At 41.4% G+C, this 22534-nt stretch overlaps 3 protein-coding genes across 3 annotated transcripts; 1 reads left to right on the top strand and 2 right to left on the bottom strand.

Moving 5' to 3' along the window:
* Positions 1 to 541: 541 nt before the first annotated feature.
* Positions 542 to 3970, top strand: homeza (homeobox and leucine zipper encoding a). Its single transcript, XM_037682103.1, has 3 exons — positions 542 to 909; positions 1429 to 1517; positions 1884 to 3970. Exon 3 carries the CDS (start codon positions 1902 to 1904, stop codon positions 3852 to 3854), a length of 1953 nt encoding a protein of 650 aa, XP_037538031.1. The 5' UTR covers positions 542 to 909; positions 1429 to 1517; positions 1884 to 1901; the 3' UTR covers positions 3855 to 3970.
* Positions 3971 to 5385: 1415 nt separating this feature from the next.
* Positions 5386 to 7063, bottom strand: LOC119414986 (RING finger protein 212B-like). Its single transcript, XM_037682105.1, is given in 12 exon segments — positions 5386 to 5452; positions 5532 to 5562; positions 5639 to 5690; positions 5841 to 5898; positions 5971 to 5995; positions 6067 to 6107; positions 6172 to 6200; positions 6274 to 6376; positions 6451 to 6557; positions 6687 to 6819; positions 6821 to 6884; positions 6964 to 7063. Coding segments are annotated over 12 exon segments (810 nt in total).
* A 13576-nt stretch (positions 7064 to 20639) lies between these two features.
* LOC119414446 (zona pellucida sperm-binding protein 3) lies at positions 20640 to 22287 on the bottom strand. The gene is made up of 9 exons (XM_037681536.1): positions 22221 to 22287; positions 21968 to 22134; positions 21797 to 21900; positions 21639 to 21727; positions 21386 to 21566; positions 21213 to 21318; positions 21058 to 21143; positions 20887 to 20978; positions 20640 to 20814 (listed from the first exon to the last, which is right to left on the bottom strand). Exons 1-9 carry the CDS (start codon positions 22279 to 22281, stop codon positions 20750 to 20752), a joined length of 951 nt encoding a protein of 316 aa, XP_037537464.1. The 5' UTR covers positions 22282 to 22287; the 3' UTR covers positions 20640 to 20749.
* Between the last annotated feature and the right edge of the window lie 247 nt (positions 22288 to 22534).

Genomic DNA, 22534 nt, shown 5'->3' with positions numbered 1-22534 from the left:
GTATAACTGCAGTGTGTGTTTTACATGTACCGAGACCATGCTGAATGTAAATGTACATTTATTGTTTACAACTGAAAATTACACAAAATTTTAACAACCAGTTTCCATTTGAGCCTGGATTTTAACTTTGCAACCAAAAGGCTCATAGATCAGTTTTAAATAATTTAGTGGGATTAACTTTCTGTCCTAACCGCATGTTTCATATTTGAGTGAGTTTGTCTCAGGTTGTGGCTGTAGTAAATAAAACAACTCGGTTTACTCTCCTTGCTACAAAGAGTTCTTGGGTACAAGAGGAGTCCCCCCACAGAGAAGTCCTCGTTGGTTAGTGGAGGCGCTCCAGTTTAGCGGGGACTGCTAACATGGGCCGCTTGCTGCTGGATAGTTAACATTGGCCTTCTGTAACGGATTATAATCCCGGTTTTTGGCTCGCTCCCTCCAATCCACGGCCTCCTCACCCAGCCTGGCACACCCACCCAGCCGTCACCGAGGGGGAGAGTCATGTGGGCCTCCTGGGCTTCCTGGTCCTCAGCTCCGCCTCGCGCCGATCTGGCCGGACAGGGGGAACTCTTAAAGAACAAAAGCGGCGACGGACTGACCGAGTGGGAGGACTGGAAAACGGCGACTCGGCCCCCATTTCTGAGCTCCGGGGTTAGGTATTTGTGTCCTTGGTGAGAATTAGCCGGCGACTGAACTAACGACGGAGGACAAACTTGAATCCTGACCATAATCCGTCGGGAAGCTGATAAATAAGACAAGGGTCAAACAGATGGACGGCATTGTTCCCTCGGTCCACAACCAAAACTTCGGCCACACATGGACGCAGGACGGAGAGGCTGAGCTCTGAGTTCCTGGAGGTTTTCGTCTCGTCTACGCGGACGCTTGGGATAAAGCGATATTTTGGCGTTTTGGGTAAGTTTATTTTAGCGTTTTAGTGAAGCGTGTCCAAGGACGCAGTGCGCATGCGCGGACCGAGCCTTTTAGTTAGTACGCCACAAAGCGGGGGGGACGCTCACTGGACAGCTTTTGTTAACATTGACTCAACTTTTAAAGGTTTTATTAGTTCAATTCAAGGCTGTAACCAAATTATCCAGTATAACTTACAAAAGCAGACTCTGAGCTCTCCTTTAAGGGGTTAAATATGTCACCAGTGACTAACTCTGTGATAAGTTGGATAATGTTTGTGTTGCTCAAAACATTTCAGTCGTGATTAAAGCTACTTATATGGCCGGCTTTAGTCATGGAGGAACCTTCCAACTAAACACAATGTTTTGTTTGTTAGGACCCTGACAAAATACAAAAATAGAAGACGTGTAACTGTATAAATATTCAGCGTGTTCTGTTTTGTGTTGTTTGTAGCACCTGTTGCTTAAAGTTTTTATTGTGGCTATTAATAAAAACGTTTAAAACATCTATTTTCTTTTACTGCAGGTTTCGGTCGTGGTGTCCTTTTGGAAAGCGGCCACGCAAATATTTCAAGACTGAGAACTTGGAAGTGAAACAAAGCCGGACCAGGACGGGTGAGAAAGTAGACAGTGATGGATTCCTTGTAGATTTTGGTTCTCTGCTCTCCCACCCTTTTGGGATCAATCCCCCCCCCCCCCCTTCCCTCCAACTCATGCAAAACAAAAGTCATTCAGCGCACACTGGGGGAGGGGAGAGTCAGCCTGGACAGCACATACGACCAGCTTTATTGGTGGTATTGGGTGAAGAGAAGAAAAGGGAGGAGAAAGATGTCAGATACTTTGAGAATGAATAAAGAACCGAAAGTTCTGAAGACGCTGTCTCCTGAAGAGACTGCCCTTCTTATCTTTGAAGCTGAAACAGTTTGTCTGCGGAGATAAACAAAAACACAACTCTTATCGCTCCTTTTGTTTCTTTTGTAGGTGGCAAGGCTTATTTTGATGGCCCAGATGGCATCATTCACTGAACATAATGGTATAGACGTACTGCTTGTGGACGTAGATGAACCCCTTGAAATTGACGAGACAGCGACTGAATATGGAAAAGAGAGCTCTTCTGAGAAACTGCACTACTCGTCCAACTCGGACGAAAGCAACACGAGCGGCGTGACGAGTTTCACCACCAACCACAACTCTGTTGTGTGCCTGCCCCTGGTCTCGGAGGGACTCAAGCTAGTGTGGACGCAGTCCGATCAGACCCGGGAACTTGACGATATCCCAGATCTGGTCCGTGCTTTTAACTTGTTTCCATACCCATCGTCCAAGGAGGTCAGTACGCTGGCCCGAGTATGTGCCTTGCCACTGGACAAAGTCAAAGTGTGGTTCATGGTGCAGAGAATTAAATATGGGATTAGCTGGTCTTCAGAGGAAATCGAGGAGACGAGGAAGAAGCTGGCGGTGCCTGAGCTTTGTGACGACTCAGCTGAAACAAACGAGGCTAAACTGAAGAGCACAAATTCAGATGAATATGTAAATGAGGAAAAGGACAGTGATGAAGAGGACGCTGCTCTCACTAGCTTTGCTCCCCCAACCAAGAAATCCAAATGTCAGTCTACAGATTCCTACAGATCGACGGCCCCCTGTTTCAGTTCCACTCTCCCTCCGCCCGAGGATTCATATTTCTACCGCCCACCAGCAGACGCTCCAGCTAGTACAGCAGCTGATGTCTCCCTTGACCTGTCGGAGTCGTCTTCCCGACAGAACCGCCACGGACGCTACAAGAAGACCAAAGCTCAGCTGGCAGCCCTGCGTAAAAGTTTTCTGAGAGAGAACTGGCCTGCAGAGACGGAACTGAGACGCTTGCAGGAAGAAACTGGCCTGAGCCGAAACGATATCCGCAAATGGTTCAGTGACAGCCGTTACCAGCTGAGAGTCGGTCGAGGAAGCCTGGCAGCAGCTCAGAGCTATTCTCACCAAACTGCTGCTGGGGCTAAACACGACCCACAATCTCAGCCTCTTTCACTTACAAGTCTAAAACCTCGTCCGGTAAACGGAGTGAAAGGTCAGGAGGGGCCACGCAACAACGGGATTAGAAATTCCCACTTCTTTCAGACTTTTTTGTCAAACAGCCTCGAAGCATTTGGGGAAAGGATCCACGAGACACAAGGGCTGGAAGTCAAGGAGGAGCTTTCTGGAGACGGGGACAGTTTGAAAGAGGAAGAACACGACGAAGAACAACCTTTACAGCTCACAAAGAGCTTCACAACTGAGCCAGATGTCCAAGATTTAAAATCTTCTCCCTATTGCTCCCCCTCTAGCAGTCCGCCTCCCACCATCTCGCCCAATAAACCACTTTCCCCCAAGATCCGCACATCAAAGAAGTCTGTCCATTCAACCAAAGCCAGTCCCTCACAAACGCCCACATGCTTCTCGGGGGCTTCCACGTCTACGTCTCCTGCCCTCACCCCAGCAGGACGGCCGAGAAAGACCAAGGAGCAGTTGGACGTGTTGAAGCAGCACTTCTTGAGGTCCCAGTGGCCCACAAGTGAACATTACACAGAACTTGTTAAGCTCACGGGTTTACCCAGAGCCGATGTTATTCAGTGGTTTGGCGACACGCGGTACGCTGTAAAAAACGGCCAGCTTCGTTGGGTGAAGGGCGTTCGCGACCAGTTCTTAACAGAACTTTCTGCTCAGCAAAGCAGTGGTGGTTTGACGAATGGAAGCGGTGCGTCCGCTCGTGCAGGGGGCAGCCGCAAACGGAAATCTGGTAGACCAAGTACAGATTCTCCTGATATCCAGCCCTTGGTGTCGTATTACCTTACGACAGGCTCGCTACACGAGAAAGACCTTGACTTACTATGCAAGAAATCAAAAATGAGTTACCAGCAGGTGCGAGACTGGTTTGCTGCTCAGGAAGTCGGGGAGACTGACCAAGAACTCATTGTTGCGTAAAAACAAGGTTAAGGGAGTGCTTCATGCCGTTTGTTGCTTTAATTCAGTCAGGTCTGTAAAATCCAGTCTTCCCAGAACAGCCCAAAGTGAGTTTTGTGTATTTTTATATAAATAATGCTGCATTTCTTGCTTATCCTAATATATTAGACTTGAATTATATTTGTACTGCCTATGTTGCTGTGTAGGACAGGAACTTGTACACTGGTTTGCTATATTTTTGTCAATTTTTTCTTGTTTAGATATCACTACAATTGTTTATGGTTTAGTGTTATGACTATTATTTGTAGCAGTATAATTTAATTTTTGTATCGTTGGTAACTGGCTGCAGCAGATGATTTACTGCTTAAGAAAACTGACTGTTTGATGTGGGTCATCATTCCTTTTCCAGCTTTTGTTTTCGTACAAACAACACTGGACATTTAAATTAACATCTTGCACTTTGGTTTGGAGCCTGCTGTTCATTTTTATTTTTGTTAGTGTTTTTCACCAAATATCCAAACATTTCACATGTTCTGAATTCCTTACCGTGTCATTCTCAGTTGCTTTGGAATCGCCTATAATTTAAAAAAACTGCATGATGCAGAAAATCCATGCACCGTGAACTTGTAAAAGATGTTTCAAGACTCTTCGATCTGTTGTCATTTGAATGCTTGGCTCGTCATTTGCACTGAGCCGCACCTTTCGAACAGTAATAGTTAAATTTAGACGTTACGTCTTTGTTATACAGCCAGAATTACCTTTTTTTAGTTCTTGAACCAGTGAGTTTCTCTTTGTGTTCTGAAAAATGTAGGGTGTAACTTCGATTATGATTTAGACAAACTGACGGACTACACAGGGATGTCCACGTTTGTATAGAAATAAATTAAAATCCAAAGATTTTGGTTCCAGCTCTCTAATTTAAACAGTGACTGGTGGTGCAACACTATATTCAGGGCATCGGTTTGTGTGGAAACTAAACGTCTGTGACGTGGACTTTAAATGGAGTCGGATGTTAGCTCTTTGGAAATGTCCAGACGAAGGTGAAGATACCAGAAACTTGACTAAACGGCGTGCATCACTGTTAAATTCCCCTCTTGGTCATGACACGGGAATGTGAGCGTCATGCTGTGGGGATAAGCTGACATGCATTTTTGTCTTTGTTGACGTTTTCAGTTGATTTTTGTTTTGAAACGAAAAAGAAAATCTGATTTGCACAACTGTGTCACTGGAAATGAGTAAAAGAGTTTCCTTTGTAACCCAGTCTAGATTATTTATTTGTGTGTGTGTTACGATGAACCTCGATTTAAAAATATTTGTGCGACCTGGAAATTAATCTGTAAAACTTATTTCATAACGATCTGTTGGGATGTTTTCAGAAACACAAATACAAAAAAGTTTCAGTGTTTTAATTAAATTTCTCAAAATGGCAACAGGAAAACAAACGCGGTAAAGGAACAGATTTTTTGTTGTTGTTGTTGAAAGAAGCAGAACTCTGCTAACGGTCTGTGTGACTAATTTCAGACGTGACGAACTCGTCTCCAGAGTTCTTCAGTCACCGTCTGGGTGACTGTAGTGACAATCCGTTCATAAACGGGAACTGAAACACGGGAGTCTGAGCTCTGAGGACGACAAAAACGGACGGACTTCGTTACTGTGGGTGGAGGAAGTCGGCTTGTAGAAGCAGCAAAGAAAACTCACCTTGTAGGAGTGCTGAAAGATGGAGGTGTTCCTTTATCGGGAAATAAAAACTAGATTTAGTGTGAACTTGATGTAGTGCAGCGTGTGGCTCGTCGGAGTCGACTCACTGTGTTCAAGAAGAGAGCTGAGGCTGGAAATGGAGGCCACCGATCCAGGAGTCTGACAAAACCAAATCAAAACACTAACTCAGAAGTTCATGCTCTGTAATCCAGGTAAATCCAACAGTCAGGTGGTTTGTTGTGGCTCCTCAGACTGATGAAGTCTTTTGGATGAAAAGATTCAGATTAAATGTTAAACTAATCTACTTACAGTGAGAGAAAGAGCTCTGTCTCTGGACCACCTCTGGGACTCCGCTGAGCCTCCGTGACTGCAACACAGAACATTTGTTATAGGAAATGGAGATGATAATAAATCTGGAAGACGACAAGATGGGGCATACCTCACAGTTCTTGATCGAGGCGTAACTGATTAAAACAAAATAAAAATTCATTTATTTGATATAAAGTTGACAAAGTGTTAAAAAATGACAGGTTACCTGGTGAGGTAACGGCCACCGGCAGCGACACCCTCTGAGTCCTGACAGTCACAAGTATTATTGAACAGTTGGGACTTCATGTATCTTGCATATAAAGAGGCTTACCCAGCAGTTTGAAAATGTCCCGGAGAAACCTGTGGCACAGGGAGGCTGCGTTAGGATGTAAAATTCACACGAGACTCATCGTGATGATTTTTAAACACGCACCCTCCTCTGAGAGAGGGGCTTCTTTAACTCCGCAGTTTCTCTCTTCAGCTCCGTCAGCTGCTTTTTTAACTCTGCGTTTTCTCTTTTCAGCTCAGACATTTGCCTTCGGACGAGAGAGGTGGGAATTAAAAGGACTTTCGGTGTCTCCAGCCCAGTGACAGCGGAGGTTAATGTCACCTGTAGCCTTGCTCGCTGACTTCCTTTAGACGCCTCTCCAGCTCACATGACTTGTTCCTCAGGTGAGCTATGACTCCATCCTTCTGAGACCGCTGAAAAACTGCGATCTGGGGAGCGTGAAGGTCACTGTTGAGTGTTTTCCTCCCAAATGAGAAAACGGCAAATTGATAAGTAGATTAAGATTTAATGGTTATAAAATGCAGAAGCATCGGGGCGCTGGAAGAGACGAAGCAGACCTGGGATAAGTGCGCCATCCTGGACTGAATGAGTTTTACAGGATCCTTGAAAAACACTTTTTCCTGCGGCTTCATCTGAAACAGAAAGCTCGTGAATGAAACCTGAACACTGATGGTTTGTGCTGAGGACAGGAGTGGACCGAACCTCGTCAGTGATGGGCAGGAAGCTGCAGCTCGCCCCGCACACGCTGCACTGCTCTGATGGACACACCAGTACATAGGTTCGGTTACAATGAAACAAGCTAACGTTGTGGACTCAGAATAAAACCCGTCTCACTTGGTTTAATGCAAGCTTCACAGCAGATGTGGCCGCAGCTGGACACAGCGAACTTTGACCCGCTCTTCCTGAAACACTGGTTGCAGTGGAACCAATCCATCCTCCGTCTCCTCTCTGTGGAAGAACACAAAATGTGCACACAGCAGGGCCAAACTCAAAAACTTCAGGGCCCAGTTCAAAGGTTTGTGACTGAAAAAGAAATAAACATTGCCCACCAGTGAACGGCAAAGACGGATGGAAATGCTGTTAGCAAAATATCTTGTGAATTTTGAAGGGATCTCTGACTGCTTGCACATATTGGCCTTACAATGTTGATATTTCTTTTTTCTATAAAAAGTTGTGACGTGAAAATCTTGATTTAAAAAGTGAGTTATGTTTGTTACGTTTTTCACCCAAGGGCGTCACCATTATTTTGTCAGCGCATTGCATTCTGGGACAATGGCGTACATCGATTGTAGTGACAACTAAAACGAGTCAAGAAAAAAAGTTGCAATGTGACAAGTTATATTTTGCATTAGTCCTCATGAACAATATATAGGTCAAAACAATCAAACGTGGTCAACTTCTGAAGTTTAATTTATTAGCTCTGGAGCTAACGCTATAAATATAGGCATACATTAGCTGTGGAGCTAACGTCATATGTATTAGCTCTAAAGCAAATGTCGTATATCTAACTAAAGTCAGGTCCTCTGGACAGATTCGTCTTGTTGAAACATTTCTTCTTTTTATCCAAAGACTCCTTCAGTCTGAGGAGCTGCAACAAACTCAGTCTTATAAATAGCACCTTCTCCCAGTGGATCAACCAGTTTGTTGTTGACATCCAGAACCAGCTGTTCACATGATAAAGGAGGACCATCAGCCTAACGACTAATCATTAGTGACCTGATGGCTGCTTGCTGTTTAAAAAATAATAATTAAATAATTAACAGTAAAACATTACAAGACAGTTATCAATATACATTCAACAAAAGAACAAAAGCCAAGGGGATTATGCTGCTAGCTGTTCACAGAGGGCTGAGTGATACTAGCAATAACAGCAGTGTTGCCAGATCTCGTGACAGAAACAAACAACCAGCTCTATGAAAACAAGCCCAACTGGCAACCCACTACATTGTGTAAAACAGGCTGTTTTTAAATAGTATAAACATATTTATTACGGCATTACACATAAACAACAGCAAAATGATGCTAAACACTTTGAATAACATGCTATTTCTCTATTCCTGTCTAAATAAAGGTTGAAAAAGAACATACTTTTAAGCTCTGATAAAAAAATACATTTTGCATATGTAACAAATATATAAATTGTATTTGTTCTTCATAGTTTTAAAAACAAAACATCCTGACATCTACGTGTGAGTGGAGCCCCTAGGGGTCGGCCACAGTATGAGTGTTTGGGTGTGAGACTGTCGCCTCGCCAGTTTGGGCAGGAGAGATAAACCTGAAACGGGGGAGTGGAAGGATAAACCACCTACTACCACTCATCTTTTGCTTTATTGTGTGGAGCTGGTAGATGATCAACTAGTTTCACTTGGAAAGAAAGTCAAGCCCAAATAAACAACTTCACGTTCAAAACAAGCCCAAAAAACCACAACCCACGACTCTCAAGATTTACAAGTGACTTTAGATAAAACAAGCCCAAAGTCACTTATAATAAGCAGACTTGGCAACATTAATTGTAAGAGGGGGACAGTTGAACCCGGAGGCCTCCACCCCTTTTTAATGATGGACGATTTCTTTTCACAAAGATGGCCTCCTTTACTCCTCTCTCAAACCATCGTTCCTCTCTGTCCAGGATGTGAACATCTTCATCCCTGAAAGAGTGACCGCTGGCCTGGAGATGAGTGTAGACCGCAGAGTCCTGGCCTGATGACGATCTTCTTCATGTGTTTTTGTCTTTCAGGTACACCTGCACCTACATCTGAACCTGCCATTCTTTGTTCGTCTGTCTCTCCTTCCTGTCCTCTCAACCAGCCGGTCAAAGCAGATGGCCGCTTGTCCTGAGCCTGGTTCTGCTGGAGGTTTCTTCTTTTAAAAGGGAGTTTTTCCTTTCCACTGTCTCCTTTGTGCTTGCTCAGGATGGAAGACTGTGACGAGGTGAAGATTCAACGAGTCTGCTGCTTCCTTAGACAGAGAACTTGACTAGTTTTGGATGTCTCCAGCAAACTAGTTGATCCACTGGGAGAAGGTAAGACTGAGTTTGTTGCAGCTCCTCAGACTGAAGAAGTCTTTTGGATAAAAAATGAAACGTTTCAATAAGAAGAATCTGTCCAGAGGACCTGACTTAACTTTGTTTGATTTTTCTGCCTTGATTGAGCATGAATCAACAAATGTCATAAAATGAAAGCTGAGTCTTTTCTCCATTCTCCTCTCTTGTCAACATGCTCCGGTTCAGCTAAAAGAGCTGAAGGTCAGATAACATTTAAAATTACATTCGAGCTGAATGAACCGGAGCAACCTGTCTACATCATTTACCCAGAGTGCATTGCGACATGAATAAAACGGTCACGTTCACGTGTCATTAATCTTTTTTACAAATCATAAAAACTAAACAGCCTACAGTTTTTTAACTTTCATGGTTTTATAGCTGAAGGGATTGCTTATCAAATAAAGTCTATTATTCCAACTAGTCCGAGATCTCTTTAATGAAACTTGCAAAAAGTAACTATCGAACTTACAACTGATCAAATTTTGGAGTCTGCCATAGTTAACTGACCCTAAAAACACAGAGCTGACCACAACTAGATACTGACCTGAAATCTGATGCGTTAGCTGAGACTAATCAACACATATTCTGAGAGCTAGCAGACAGAACATCCATCCATTATCTTTTACTCGCTTCTTTCTTTTCATGTTGTGGGGGTCACAGACACAATATAATACAAACTGGATTCCAAAAAAGTTGGGACACTAAACAAATTGTGAATAAAAACTGAATGCAATGATGTGGAGGTGCCAACATCTAATATTTTATTCAGAATAGAACACAAATCACAGATCAAAAGTTTAAACTGAGAGAATGAATCATTTTAAGGGAAAAATCTGTTGTTTCCAAATTTCATGGCGTCAACAAATCCCAAAAAAGTTGGGACAAGTCCATTTTTACCACTGTGTGGCATCCCCCCTTCTTCTTACAACACTCAACAGACGTCTGGGGACAGAGGAGACCAGTTTCTCAAGTTTAGAAATAGGAATGCTCTCCCATTCATGTCTAATACAGGCCTCTAACTGTTCAATCGTCTTGGGCCTTCTTTGTCGCACCTTCCTCATTATGATGCACCAAATGTTCTCTATAGGTGAAAGATCTGGACTGCAGGCTGGCCATTTCAGTACCCGGATCCTTCTCCTACGTAGCCATGATGTTGTGATTGCTGCAGAATGTGGTCTGGCATTATCGTGTTGAAAAATGCAGGGTCTTCCCTGAAAGAGATGACGTCTAGATGGGAGCATATGTTGTTCTAGAACCTGAACATAGTTCTCTGCATTAATGGTGCCTTTCCAGACATGCAAGCTGCCCATGCCACAAGCGCTCATGCAACCCCATACCATCAGTGATGCAGGCTTCTGAACGGAGCGTTGATAACAACTTGGGCTATCCTTGTCCTCTCTGGTCCGGATGACATGGCGTCCCAGTGTTCCATAAAGAACTTCAAATCGTGACTCATCTGACCACAGAACAGTCTTCCATTTTGCCACACTCCATTTTAAATGACCCCTGGCCCAGTGCAAACGTCTGAGCTTGTGGAGCTTGCTTAGAAATGGCTTCCTCTTTGCGCTGTAGAGTTTCAGCTGGCAACGGCGGATGGCACGGTGGATTATGTTCACTGACGATGCTTTCTGGAAGTATTCCTGAGCCCATTCTGTTATTTCCTTGACAGTGGCATTCCTGTTTGAGGTGCAGTGACGTTTAAGGGCCTGGAGATCACGAGCATCCACTAGAGTTTTACGGCCTTGACCCTTATGCACAGCGATTGTTCCAGATTCTCTGAATCTTTTGATGATGTTATGCACGGTTGATGATGATAACTTAAAAGTCTTTGCTATTTTACGCTGGGTAACACCATTCTGGTATTGCTGCACTATCTTTCTGTGCAACAATGGTGGAATTGGTGATCCTCTTACCATCTTGGCTTCTGAGAGACACTGACACACTGAGAAGCTCTTTTTATATCCAATCATGTTGTCAATTGACCTAATTAGTGTTAATTGGTCTTCCAGCTGTTTGTTATATGCTCAATTTCCTTTTTCCAGCCACTTATTGCTACTTGTCCCAACTTTTTTGGAATTTGTTGACACTGAAATTTTGAATCAACATATTTTTCCTTTAAAATGTTACATTTACTCAGATTAAACTTTTGATCTGTCATCTATGTTATATTACAAATAAAATATTGACATTTGCCATCTCCACATCATTGCATTCAGTTTTTATTCACAATTTGTTTAGTGTCCCAACTTTTTTGGAATCCGGTTTGTACACCGCATTATAATCTAGCTTTTTTTTTTCTTTTTCTTTTTTTCGCTACTTTTCCTTTTGACTGTGCTTTTGGTTGCTATTTTGTTTTGATTTGTTAAAAAAAATAAATTAAATTCTGTATGCCTCTTTTGTGACCGTCTATTGTTGTCGTTGTTATTCACTGTTGTCATCATTCTTTGTTAAGAAATCAGGTCTCTCTTGTAAATGAATCCCCGAGGCTCAGTGGGATTAACCTGTCTAAACAAAGGTTGAATTAATTCACAGCATATCCTCGGATGCCGTATTTTCCGGAGTATAAGTCGCACCTTTTTGCCTAATTTGCATACTCTGTGACTTTTACGCCAAAGCATTTATAATCCAATTTTTGGCTGAGATCTGACGATTTCATTCATTATAAGGAAAATATTGAACATTACCATTTTCAGCCACTAGAGGGCCCTTGACTAATATGGCAAGCCAAGTATCTCATTAATAGGTAAAAGTGGCTATTAATGAGACATTTGGATTGCCATACCAAGTCACCTTCGTCTCGCTCCGGAACTCCTGAAGCAAACTTCAAATCAGCTGCATTTCACTGCGCTTCCCAGGTGAAATGCAGCTGATTTGACCATTAAAGTGCATTTATTAAGGAAAAATTAAACAGAGACACACCTTTACTATAATTTTGAGCAAACAAATAATTGTTTTTAGGTTCTTATCTTGTTAAATTTTGAAGAAATACATAGCGAGTTGTCCCTTTGCGTGCTCCCGCTTCCTTAAATCGGCTTTTGAAATGCAGCTGATTTGACCAATATAGTGCATTTATTAAGCAAAACTTAAACCGAGACGCTTATCGGCACTCGAGGAGGGAGCATGCCAAAGAGACCATCTTAGCACCAACATAACTGGTTCCACTGGTAAGCTGTTGGGGGAAGAATCAGCTTTGTGTTGTATGTTGCCTTGACTGATGAAGCCTTCCGGATGGAAAGTGAAACGTTTCAGCACCAAAAAAAAAAGAAACTGTCCAGATGACCTGACTGAAAATTGTTGGATTGTATACCTGGATTATTGAGAATGGACTTTGTTGGTTCAGACTGCAAACAATTTAGAGTCAAATAAACAAACAAGCCACCCAACATTATCTAGAAGGGTTAGTTATTTTGTGCTGATTAAAATCTGATGCTTGTACAAATGTTGGGACAAAAACTGTTTAATGATGTAATAATAACTGCCTCTAACACTAAGGAAGTTATCTGACTAAATTAATCCCAACAACCGAGATCATTACAGAGTTGAAACAATAAGACTGTATTTAATTATTGTTGGATCAAAGACAGTTTTTTATTCTCTGTTTTAATAGAGCTGGGTGTCATTGAGTCATCGCCTCACAGGGCTGGGAGTGGATGAACAGCATCTTCTCCCAGACATCTCCAGAACGTTTTGAAATTTTAGTGGGGTCCAACTCTTTTGTGATGCAGAGGCGTGCAGCCCAGTCACTTGAGTTCGCACTTAAAATAGTCAGAGTTCTCCAGTCCGTCCACCCATCTGACGCTGCCACAGATGTCTGCAACCAGGAGCTCTCCTCTGACTGGAAACATGTGAGTCAAGCTGAGGTCTGCAGACTGAAGGAGTCTGATCCAGCTTTGTTCTGAATGTGGCCTTGACACACCCGCAACAACTTTACTTTTATTTAACCTTTATTTGTACAGCCAACATTTTTCAGTCAGGTCATCTGGACAGTTTTTTTTTTTTTTTTTTGTGCTGAGACGTTTCGCCTTCGATCCGGAAGGCTTCATCAGATTAATTAATTAATTAATTTATAATCAATGGATTACTGAGCATGGACTTTGTTGTTTTCAACCAGTTTGACAAGTCTGTCAACAAGGAAGAGGGCCGGCAATGGAGGGGGGGGGGGGGGGGGGCCAAAGAGACCATCTTATCACAAGCAGAACTGGTTTGTTCCACTTTGGAGTAAGCTGTTGGAGGAAGAATCAGTTTTGTTTTGTGTTTTCTTGACTGATGAAGCCTTCCGGATCGAAGGCGAAACGTTTCAGCACAAAAAAAAAAAAAAAACCTGTCCAGATGACCTGACTGAAAAATGTTGGATTTTAAACCTGGATTATTGAGCATGGACTTTGTTCTTTATTTATACAGGTAGTCTCATCGAGTCATGAGGACTCATTTTCAAGACTGGATTATTGAGCATGGACTTTGTTCTTTATTTATACAGGTAGTCTCATCGAGTCATGAGGACTCATTTTCAAGACGGGCCTGTTTGGGAGCAGATGGTGGGGGTTAAGGACCTTGCTCAGAGTGGGGAAAATGAGGGTGGAGACAAGTGTTTCACATTTTCCACCCACATTTTGACGATGTCGGTCCGGGGAGTCAAACCGGCAACCTTCTGATCACAGGCTCACCTTCTCTAACCTTTGTGCCACCACTCCCTTCCTTCCCTTGGTGACTATTTGGAGAAAATTTGTCCCACAATGTTCTTAACACGTTCAAAACAGGACTGTGAGCGTTGAGACTCGTGTGAGGAAACAGAACCCCAACAGAAGTTTTGAGACATTTTGGAGACTCTCTTGGGAATATTGTTCACTAACTAGTCACAGACCAGTTTATGGGTGGATCTCTGATTCATCACACTTTTTAGCAGGGGTGTCAAACGCAGTAACAAAAGGGGGGCCAAAATGTAAAACCTTTTTCAAACCAAGGGCCAAGTTCAGTGAATATATTAACTCCAGTGTGATACCCTACATCTTTTCTTGGTTGCAGTTTGCTCAACAAGACTTTGAACAGTCTCGTTTGACGTTCTCCGTCACTTTTCCCATATCTAAACCAAAGGTTACAGAAACATTTAAAGTTGTCCAACTGTCATAAGGTCTGCATGAAATAAAGTCTGCTGAGCTTTTAAGTAAAATGAGAAGCAACAAAAATATTTAACTTTTAAAATATCATCTTGGGGGCCAGAAAAGATGTTAACAAGGGCCATATTTAGCCCCCGGGCCTTGAGTTTGACACATTATTATTTACATTGTTCAGTAAGAGCAGCAGCAACTAGCTGTAGCTCTTCTGGTGAAGCGTGAGGCACCTCTGCCGGGGATGTCTGACAGAATATACATTTACGTGACTTTGGCATGTTATAAAGGGTTAGCATGAACTACATAGCTTCAAATGTTGATGGTAAAATTCACTTCAGAAGTGTAACGATGAAACGAACAGGATCTAATAAAACATATGAATTTACTATAAACTCTTCTACATTCTGAGCAACTTTCATGAAAATTCATTGACCTGAAATGTTTTGGAGCTCTGCAGCCAGGATCTGATCCGGTCATCAGAAGTTTGTGTCGTATCTAAAATTCCTGTTTCTCAACTACTTTTAACTAAATCAGCATGTTTTTCCTTTGTCAAGTTTAGCTGCTTCCAATAAAAAAAGCTTTAATCCAATTTGGAAACACTGATTTTTTATTTTATTTTTCTGTAACACACAGCTAAATATCAGCTACTTTAAGCTGCTGCCATTATTAGCTCTTGCATGTAACCATATATTTCTATGTAAATAGTCATTAATGTAAACTTTGTATGTGTTTATAAAGGTACCTCTGGTGTGAAGTGTAAACATGTTCTGAAACGCTCGGACTAGCCTTAAGCTAATCAGTCCTTTTGGACTTTAACTCTCAACAGAGAACACGTTCATAATGTTTCTATCAAACCCTATTTCAAAATGTCTGTCTTTAAGTTTATTTATCAGATTATTTTCTGCTTACTGTGGCTCCAAGTCAATAAAAACAAAACAAGTAAACAACCATTCATTGAAAAATTGGTGATTTAGTCCAAACCGGAAGTGACTACTTCTTGTACACTTTTAGCCAGTGAAGTTTTAGCTAGTTGCAGTTCTCTTTAGCTACACAAACCACCTAAAATTAAACACTTAAAAACTAAAATAAATCATTCAAAACCTTAATTACATGTGTGTTCAACAACGTACACGCTCACACGCGCGCGCGCACTCTACCTGTCGGAGCGCCGTTGTTTTTGGTGATCCGTTATTTTAAGGTGCAACTTCGTGGCCCCGCCTCCTGGATCGGTTCTCTGCTCTGATTGGTGGACGGACGTAGGACGACCGTTAAACTTGTTCAATGTATTTATTTTTATTTTTTCATTCATTTAAAAGAAACAAAACAAATTCATCAAAACAACAACAAAAAAAAAAACATTGAATAAAAAGGGTGCAGAAAGAATAAAAAAAATTCTTATATTCATTCAACCTTTATTTATACAGGCACAGGTTAATCCCACTGAGCCTCGGGGACTCATTTAAAAGAGACCTGATTTTAACAAAGAGTATACAATATCTGCCCCTTATTAAAAGAAAGAAAGAAAAATATAAACAAACAACAATTTAGGATTGAACATCTCCAAAGTGAAAACAAAAAATATTAGATATCCTTCACATGGTATCACACTTTCCCAACAATTTTAACTTAATCATCTTTTTAAACATGTAAATTGTTTTAGAATTTTTATGGTGATGTCTAGGAAATTCCACAATCGTAATCCCTGAATTACAACACGCAGCACTCCTTCAGACTAATAGAGGTTTTACAAATATTTCCAATCTCTTAAGGGTATAATGACTCTCTTTTTTAAAATAAATTTTAATTAAATATTTGGGGGTAATATTTTTATGAGCTTTATACATGACTTGTAAAATACTATATTCAACCAAATCATAAAATTTAAAAAATTTCAATTGATGAAATAATATATTTGTTGGACGACCATAGCACTAATTCTTATAGCTCGTTTTTGTAAAATAAAAATAGGATTTGTAATTGTTTTGCATGCTTTTCCTCAAACTTCAATACAATAGATTAAATATGGAACAATCATTACATGATTATACAATATAAGCTTTGTCATTCAAAAACTTTTACTTTATAAAGTAATGCAATTGATTTTGCAATTGTTATTCTTAAGTAATTTACATGAGATTTCAATGACTGTTAACCTATGCTATGTCTAGCTTTTTAAAATCTTTATTTAAGCAAGTATACAACAAATGAATGAAGTATACAGAAGAACACAGCACTTACATGAACAAACAACCAGGGGTAAGAATTACAGGAGCAAGTTTATTATAAAAAAAAATTAGCATCCTTTCTGGGGAATCTAGAAAAACCAAATAAAACATTTTCCCAACGTAAGGAAAAAATCCCTTAAAATATGGTTATTAATAAATCTACTAAACTCCTTCCATAACCTGCGTGTGAAAGGGCAGTGCCAAAAAAAATGTGTCACAGTTTCTGGAAGGCCACCATAAACACTGCAATCAATATTTATGTCTCTTTTAAATGTTACCATATAATGCTTAGCGGGGTAAATTTTATGAATAATTTTAAATGACATTTCCTTCTCCTTATTTACAATTAAATATTTATGTGTGTGTGTGTGTGTGTGTGGGGGGGGGGGGGGGGGTCATCATCCAGACTGTCTTCCAGTTGATATCTGGGATATAACGGCTCCAATAAGATGTTACATATGGACGAGAAACGATGCCTTCTTGGAACAACCTGCGTGTTCTCTTGTTGTTGTTACCACGCTGCTGTGAAAAGCAGGTTTTCCACTGATGACTCAGCTGGACCAGGGACAGGAACTGGCGTAGACAGAGAACTGTTAGTGTTTTTAAACAGTATTAATGTGCCTGAGGGTGTAGCGCTAACCACCATTGAGAATTCTTGGAGACTAACTGGGAAATTATATAATGAGCAGAATTCACTGTAGGTGAGAAGTCGTCCATTCTTATTAAGCAGCTGAGCCACCATGGATCCCATTATGCACCCAAGTCTCAAGGAAGAGCGACCTGTTTTTAAGTAAAATATCTCTGTTGTTCCAGATGAGGTATTTGTGTGGTGAGAAGTCGTGTTTATAAATGAGGGTCCAAGCTAAGAGCACCTGCATATGGAAGGATGAAAGTTTTACAGGAAGTTTCTCAACATTGTAATTACAATTTAAAATTAAATTAAACCCACCAAAGCGCAAGAAAACATGATATGGTATAAGGTTCCAGATAGAAGTCGGATTCTTAATAAAGTGTAGCCCAGTTCATTTTAAATGTGTTATTTAGGGTGGAGAAATCCAGAAAATTAAGACCTGATTCATACTTATTCATAACAGCAGTTTTTCTAATATAGTGTGTACGGTTTTTCCATATAAAATTAAAAAGCATACGGTCAATATCTTTACTAATTTTATTATCTGAATGTAAGGAGAGAGCAGCGTGTGTCAATCGAGATAATCCTTCAGCTTTAGTGAGCAGCACTACCTTGTAGAGATAAGTCCCTCTGCAGCCACTGGTTTAGTTTAGTTTTGGTTTTTTGTATAATCGGTGTAAAATTATCAGAGCATCTTAACTTTTGGTCTTTAGAGATTAAAAGTCCTAAATAAGTGACTTCTTGTTTAACAGGAATATTACAAAGTCAAAGCTGACTCCAAGTCACTTCTTTGAGCTGTCAGACCGACCAGGACTGTGCCAGTCCACCCTGAGTTGAACAGGCCAACATTAAAGAGCTATTTGCAGCAACAGCTGGTTTTCCTAACGTAATCAGAGCTATCAACTGCACACACACTGCTATAAAGGCACCGGCATAAGATGAATACTGTAGATTTATGTTAACGGAAAGCATTTTCATTCAAAGTGCAAATCATGTGATGTGCAAAAGCAACTAACCAACATTGTGGTGGTGGCGTGGTTCAACCCACGATTCATTCATTGTAATGAAAAGCATGGTTGGTGCATGATGAGGGGCTTCTTGGTGACTAAGTTCATGTAATCATCTTAATACTGTATGTCTCACCATTTTGTCTTAATTTCTGCAGTTGTGCACTGCTCTGACCCCACAGCATTTACAGCTTTGCACTCACTCTTGCACTTGGCACTAATGCCAGAGGACAGCGTGCCAAACAGAATGCTATTAACGTGCCTCGATATCATTTAGAAGCGTCTCCAACTCACCTTTTGTGAAGTTCTTGTGTGTAGACATGCTTTTCAATAGTGCAGAGGAGATTCCTCAGGTGTAGAACATTTGCATATTTAAATAGAGGCATGTCATGTGTTCCCTCGTGCAGTCCATTCCACACTGATTGGGATGTACAAAGGAAGTGTGCTTGGATCCCTGCGTATACACCATTTCATGCATCTGGATTTATTTGTGCGTACACCATGTTTCAGTTATGACTTTGTACATCAGTTCCCCCCTCCCCCATGTCAAGCAGGGCCAGATTAACACTTCGCTGTACCCTGGGCAACAATCTTCAAGGGCCCCATCATCACGACCCCAGAATCACCATAATCTGGCAAAGTACAGCATAAATTACCATAATATACAGTAAATATACTTAAAATTCTAACTATCAAGTGTATTTTTATGAATAAAACTCCAAATGCTCATTGACACAAATCATCAAGACTGAATGAAGACTCTGGAACGAGTTACCTCTGCTTGTCAGACAGGCCCCCTCCCTCTTGGTTTTCAAGTCCCGTTTAAAAACCCACTACTATTCGGTAGCATTCAACACCAGATGATGTGTCTTGATCCTGTATGCTCCACACTGGTTTGTCGTTATTATCTGCATCGTTTTTATGTCTATATTCTGATTTACTTCATTTTGTATATTGCTTTGTGTGTTACCTGTTGTTCTGTCTGTACAGCACTTTGGTTGGCCTTGCAGCTGTTTTAAGTGCTCTATAAATAAAATGGTATGGTAATTAAGTTGAACGCACTTTGAACACCACATGACACCATGTGTACTTATTTAGTAAGTGTTGACCACTGGTGTCAGAAGCATTTATAATTTGTGTGTGTGCGGGGGGGTCCTCCCCCAGAAATTTTTGAATAAAGTAGATGCTATTTCCTGCATTCTGGTGTATTTTATTGGTTGTTTAACATCTAGTTTTACCTACATAAGTAAACACTTGGAACGCCTTGGGATTCCCTTGGAGGAGCTGGTCCAAGTGGCTGGGGAGAGGGAAGTCTGGGCCTCCATACTTGGGTGCTACCCCCACGGATGGATGGAAGTAAACACTTGATTCAATAACTATTGTAGAGTTAATGGCACAAATAGTAACCTGACCAACAGCTGATTCAGTTTATTCAAATGTGACAATTTGATGTACAAATTAAAAATGAAACGTCCAACTTTGACTTCAAATGAAATGTTTGCGACAGGATTTACAGAGTATAAAAGATTCCTTCAAGAAACCTCCCAATATAAATCAAAAACAGGATGTCCGCTTTTTTTAAATTTGTCAAATGGCCTTAATCACCTTAAATGAAGGAGAATCACTTTCTCTGATACCATAGTCGTACTTTTAGCAAAGTACCACATTCACTGTAGTAAGAGGGATAAACCTTCCTTCCCGTTTAGACGATTTTAAGTCATACTTTAAGTAGATTAAAAATTTGCAAAACTGCTAAAATCATTTAAAATTTACACAAATGTTTCTCAAGGGGAAAAAAAAAAAAACAAAAAAAAAACACGTAAGGGGTGTTTTACCTTCGGAACAAATTGCCGACCTGCCTTTTGGACAGGTCGTGCAGTCAAAGATCAGAACACTGCAGCAGCTGCGCTGGGAGGAGGCAGTGCTGCCCAAATGCAGTAGTTAGTGCAGCAGGGCTACAAGTCAAACAGGAAATATTTTGCTTGTGCCCCCATTGCCCTGGGCAGTTGCCCATATGGTTTATCCGGCCTTGGATTTTACCTCGTCAGGTTTATGGCAGAGTTTAGAGTTCAATTCCACCAGTAGTCATATGCCAATTGTCCCTGATCAAGACACTGAAACCCGCATTGCCTGGTGTGCCTGTGTATGAATGTGAACCGATTAGCGTAGAGTGTTCTGCATGAAATGGGGTAGGGCATAGATTGTATATCAAGTGCATTTACAGTACTGGTGCCATTGGCAGTGCATGGAGTAAAGTCAGATTTTGATTAGTGGAATGGCCATTTTTTTTAGTTCACGTTTGTAATTTTCTTACCTTGTATGGAAACCTGAAGTTAAGGTCACCTTCATTTTTAACACTGGTCATGGGATTCAGTGCTCAGAACAAAGTATTAAAAAAAATAAAAAGCCAGCATTAGTCACTCTGGAGACTAGCTTTACACAAGACATTTGTCAGGCCAAAGAGTTTCCACACTTTGTAATAAGTAGCTCAAGAAATTTACAAGTTTCATCAATTTATTTCAAGACAGACATTGGCAACATTTATAAGTTGATAAAACTTCAAGTTTAGAGCAATCTGCAAGTCATCATCATTTCCACTTAACCCCTCAGGAGGACAAGTCTGTGATGGTGAGGGGTCCAAGGACAGCCTTTCGCACCAAGCCAGCTTCCCCTGTGTAGGAGAGAACACGTCAAGTTGACCATTGTGTAGTTTAGTTTGAGAAACAGCTGTGCCATGTCATACCAGAGTCCAAGCTTCTTGCTTTTCTGGCCTTGCAGGTGGAGTCACAGCAGTCGCACAGTCCACTATATACAGGATTGTCCAGCAACTCCCATCTGAGGACAGAGACCAGGCCATGATTTGAAATGGGATTCAGTTTGACTTCACCTTGTTGTTGTTGCAGAAGAACATTACCCATGATCCTTCACATAATGGCAGGCCTTCTTGGTGTTGTCAAGATTAATAGGATCCCAGGCCAAAAGGCTGCAATGGATGTAAACCTGGAAGAGACATTCCTTTTATTCCAGTTGACATCCATTTTAAGAAGATAGCTTTAAAATCCACATTACCTCCTGTCCCAAAGCAAATCTAAATGCTTGGAGTAGGAGCTTGAGCTCTGAAGTTTTATCCCTGGTTTCAAACTTGGACCGTGAAGTCTTGCTATCCACCAAGCATCTGAAAGAGGAAAGTTAATGCAAAGCCAAAAGTACCACTTGTGCCAAGACATCTACAGCAAGTCTACCCTTTATTGGTGACGATGGGGAACAAGTCAGAGCCAGGCTGCAGGTCTGAGGTGGTGGTAGCGACACATTCCTCAAGCAGCAGCAGCAAGGGCTGATGGTTCTCCTGCGCCACACTCGCCAGGATAGGGATCATTGAGCCCAGAGGAAAGTTAGTAGACTCAGCAGGGCCTGAGAAGTCATCTACAAGCACAAAAAACTTGAGTTGTTCTAGTCATAGAGTGCAATGCTCAATATAAACATTGAAAACCCTACCATTCATAAGGCTCAGGTGGAAAACCAAGTCCTCCACTCCATAAGTAGAAAATATTGGGTCATAGATCATTGGGAACCAGTCTTTGGGCCTGAATGAGAAGCAGTTGGGATTTAGTTGTCCAAATTACACTTAAGAGCTTCGATTTGAAATCAGTCACCTTTCATACGAGCAGACAACTGGAAGAGTAAAGGGAGGCACGTAAGAGTCAGGAGAGGAGGTGTAGATCAGGTCATTGGTGTATTTCAGCTTATCCCCAGTAACCTAGAGAAAAACATGGTTAACACAACATTTACACCACAAGGTCTTACAGTTAAGGTATCTTACTAACCAGTCTCCCAAAGCTGCAGTCACTGAAATCCACACTGAAGACAACCTCCCTCTTTGAGACACTGGTGGGGAAGCAGCTACCAAGACGGAAGAGCGACAGATCAGTCTGAGACTTGCCATCCATCCAGACAAGGGTCATGTGGTCAGGCTTGCAGTCCAGCTGCATGTCTGGAAGACAAAAACAACTTTAAATGCAATTTTCGCTCAAATTACACTAAACAGATTATCAAGAACTGCACTTTGATAAACCTTACCTGCAGAAAGGAGACCGACCAGGCAAGAAAGCAGCACACAATGCCAGAAGAGAGCCATCATGACTGAATATCCTTCACTGCAGCTCCAGGTGCTTTTATTCTCTCTAACAGGTGCCTGTCAATCAAGGAAACTGCTTCCAGGTGTCAGCCGCAGTCTCAGGTGCAGCAGCAATCAGTGGAGCTACAGCAAGCTCATTTTGATGTCAAGAATTAGGTCTGTGACTTTACAGGTTAGAGGGATGTTGGGGAAAAAAGGGCAAAATATATTTGAAGGTATTTTGATGAATAAAATGTATAAAACTGAGGTAATTAGA

This window comes from Nematolebias whitei, chromosome 9 (assembly GCF_014905685.2).
Source record: "Nematolebias whitei isolate Nwh7 chromosome 9, NemWhi1, whole genome shotgun sequence".
Classification (NCBI taxonomy): Eukaryota; Metazoa; Chordata; class Actinopteri; order Cyprinodontiformes; family Rivulidae; genus Nematolebias; species Nematolebias whitei.
This window is presented reverse-complemented; position numbering and strand designations above follow the sequence as displayed.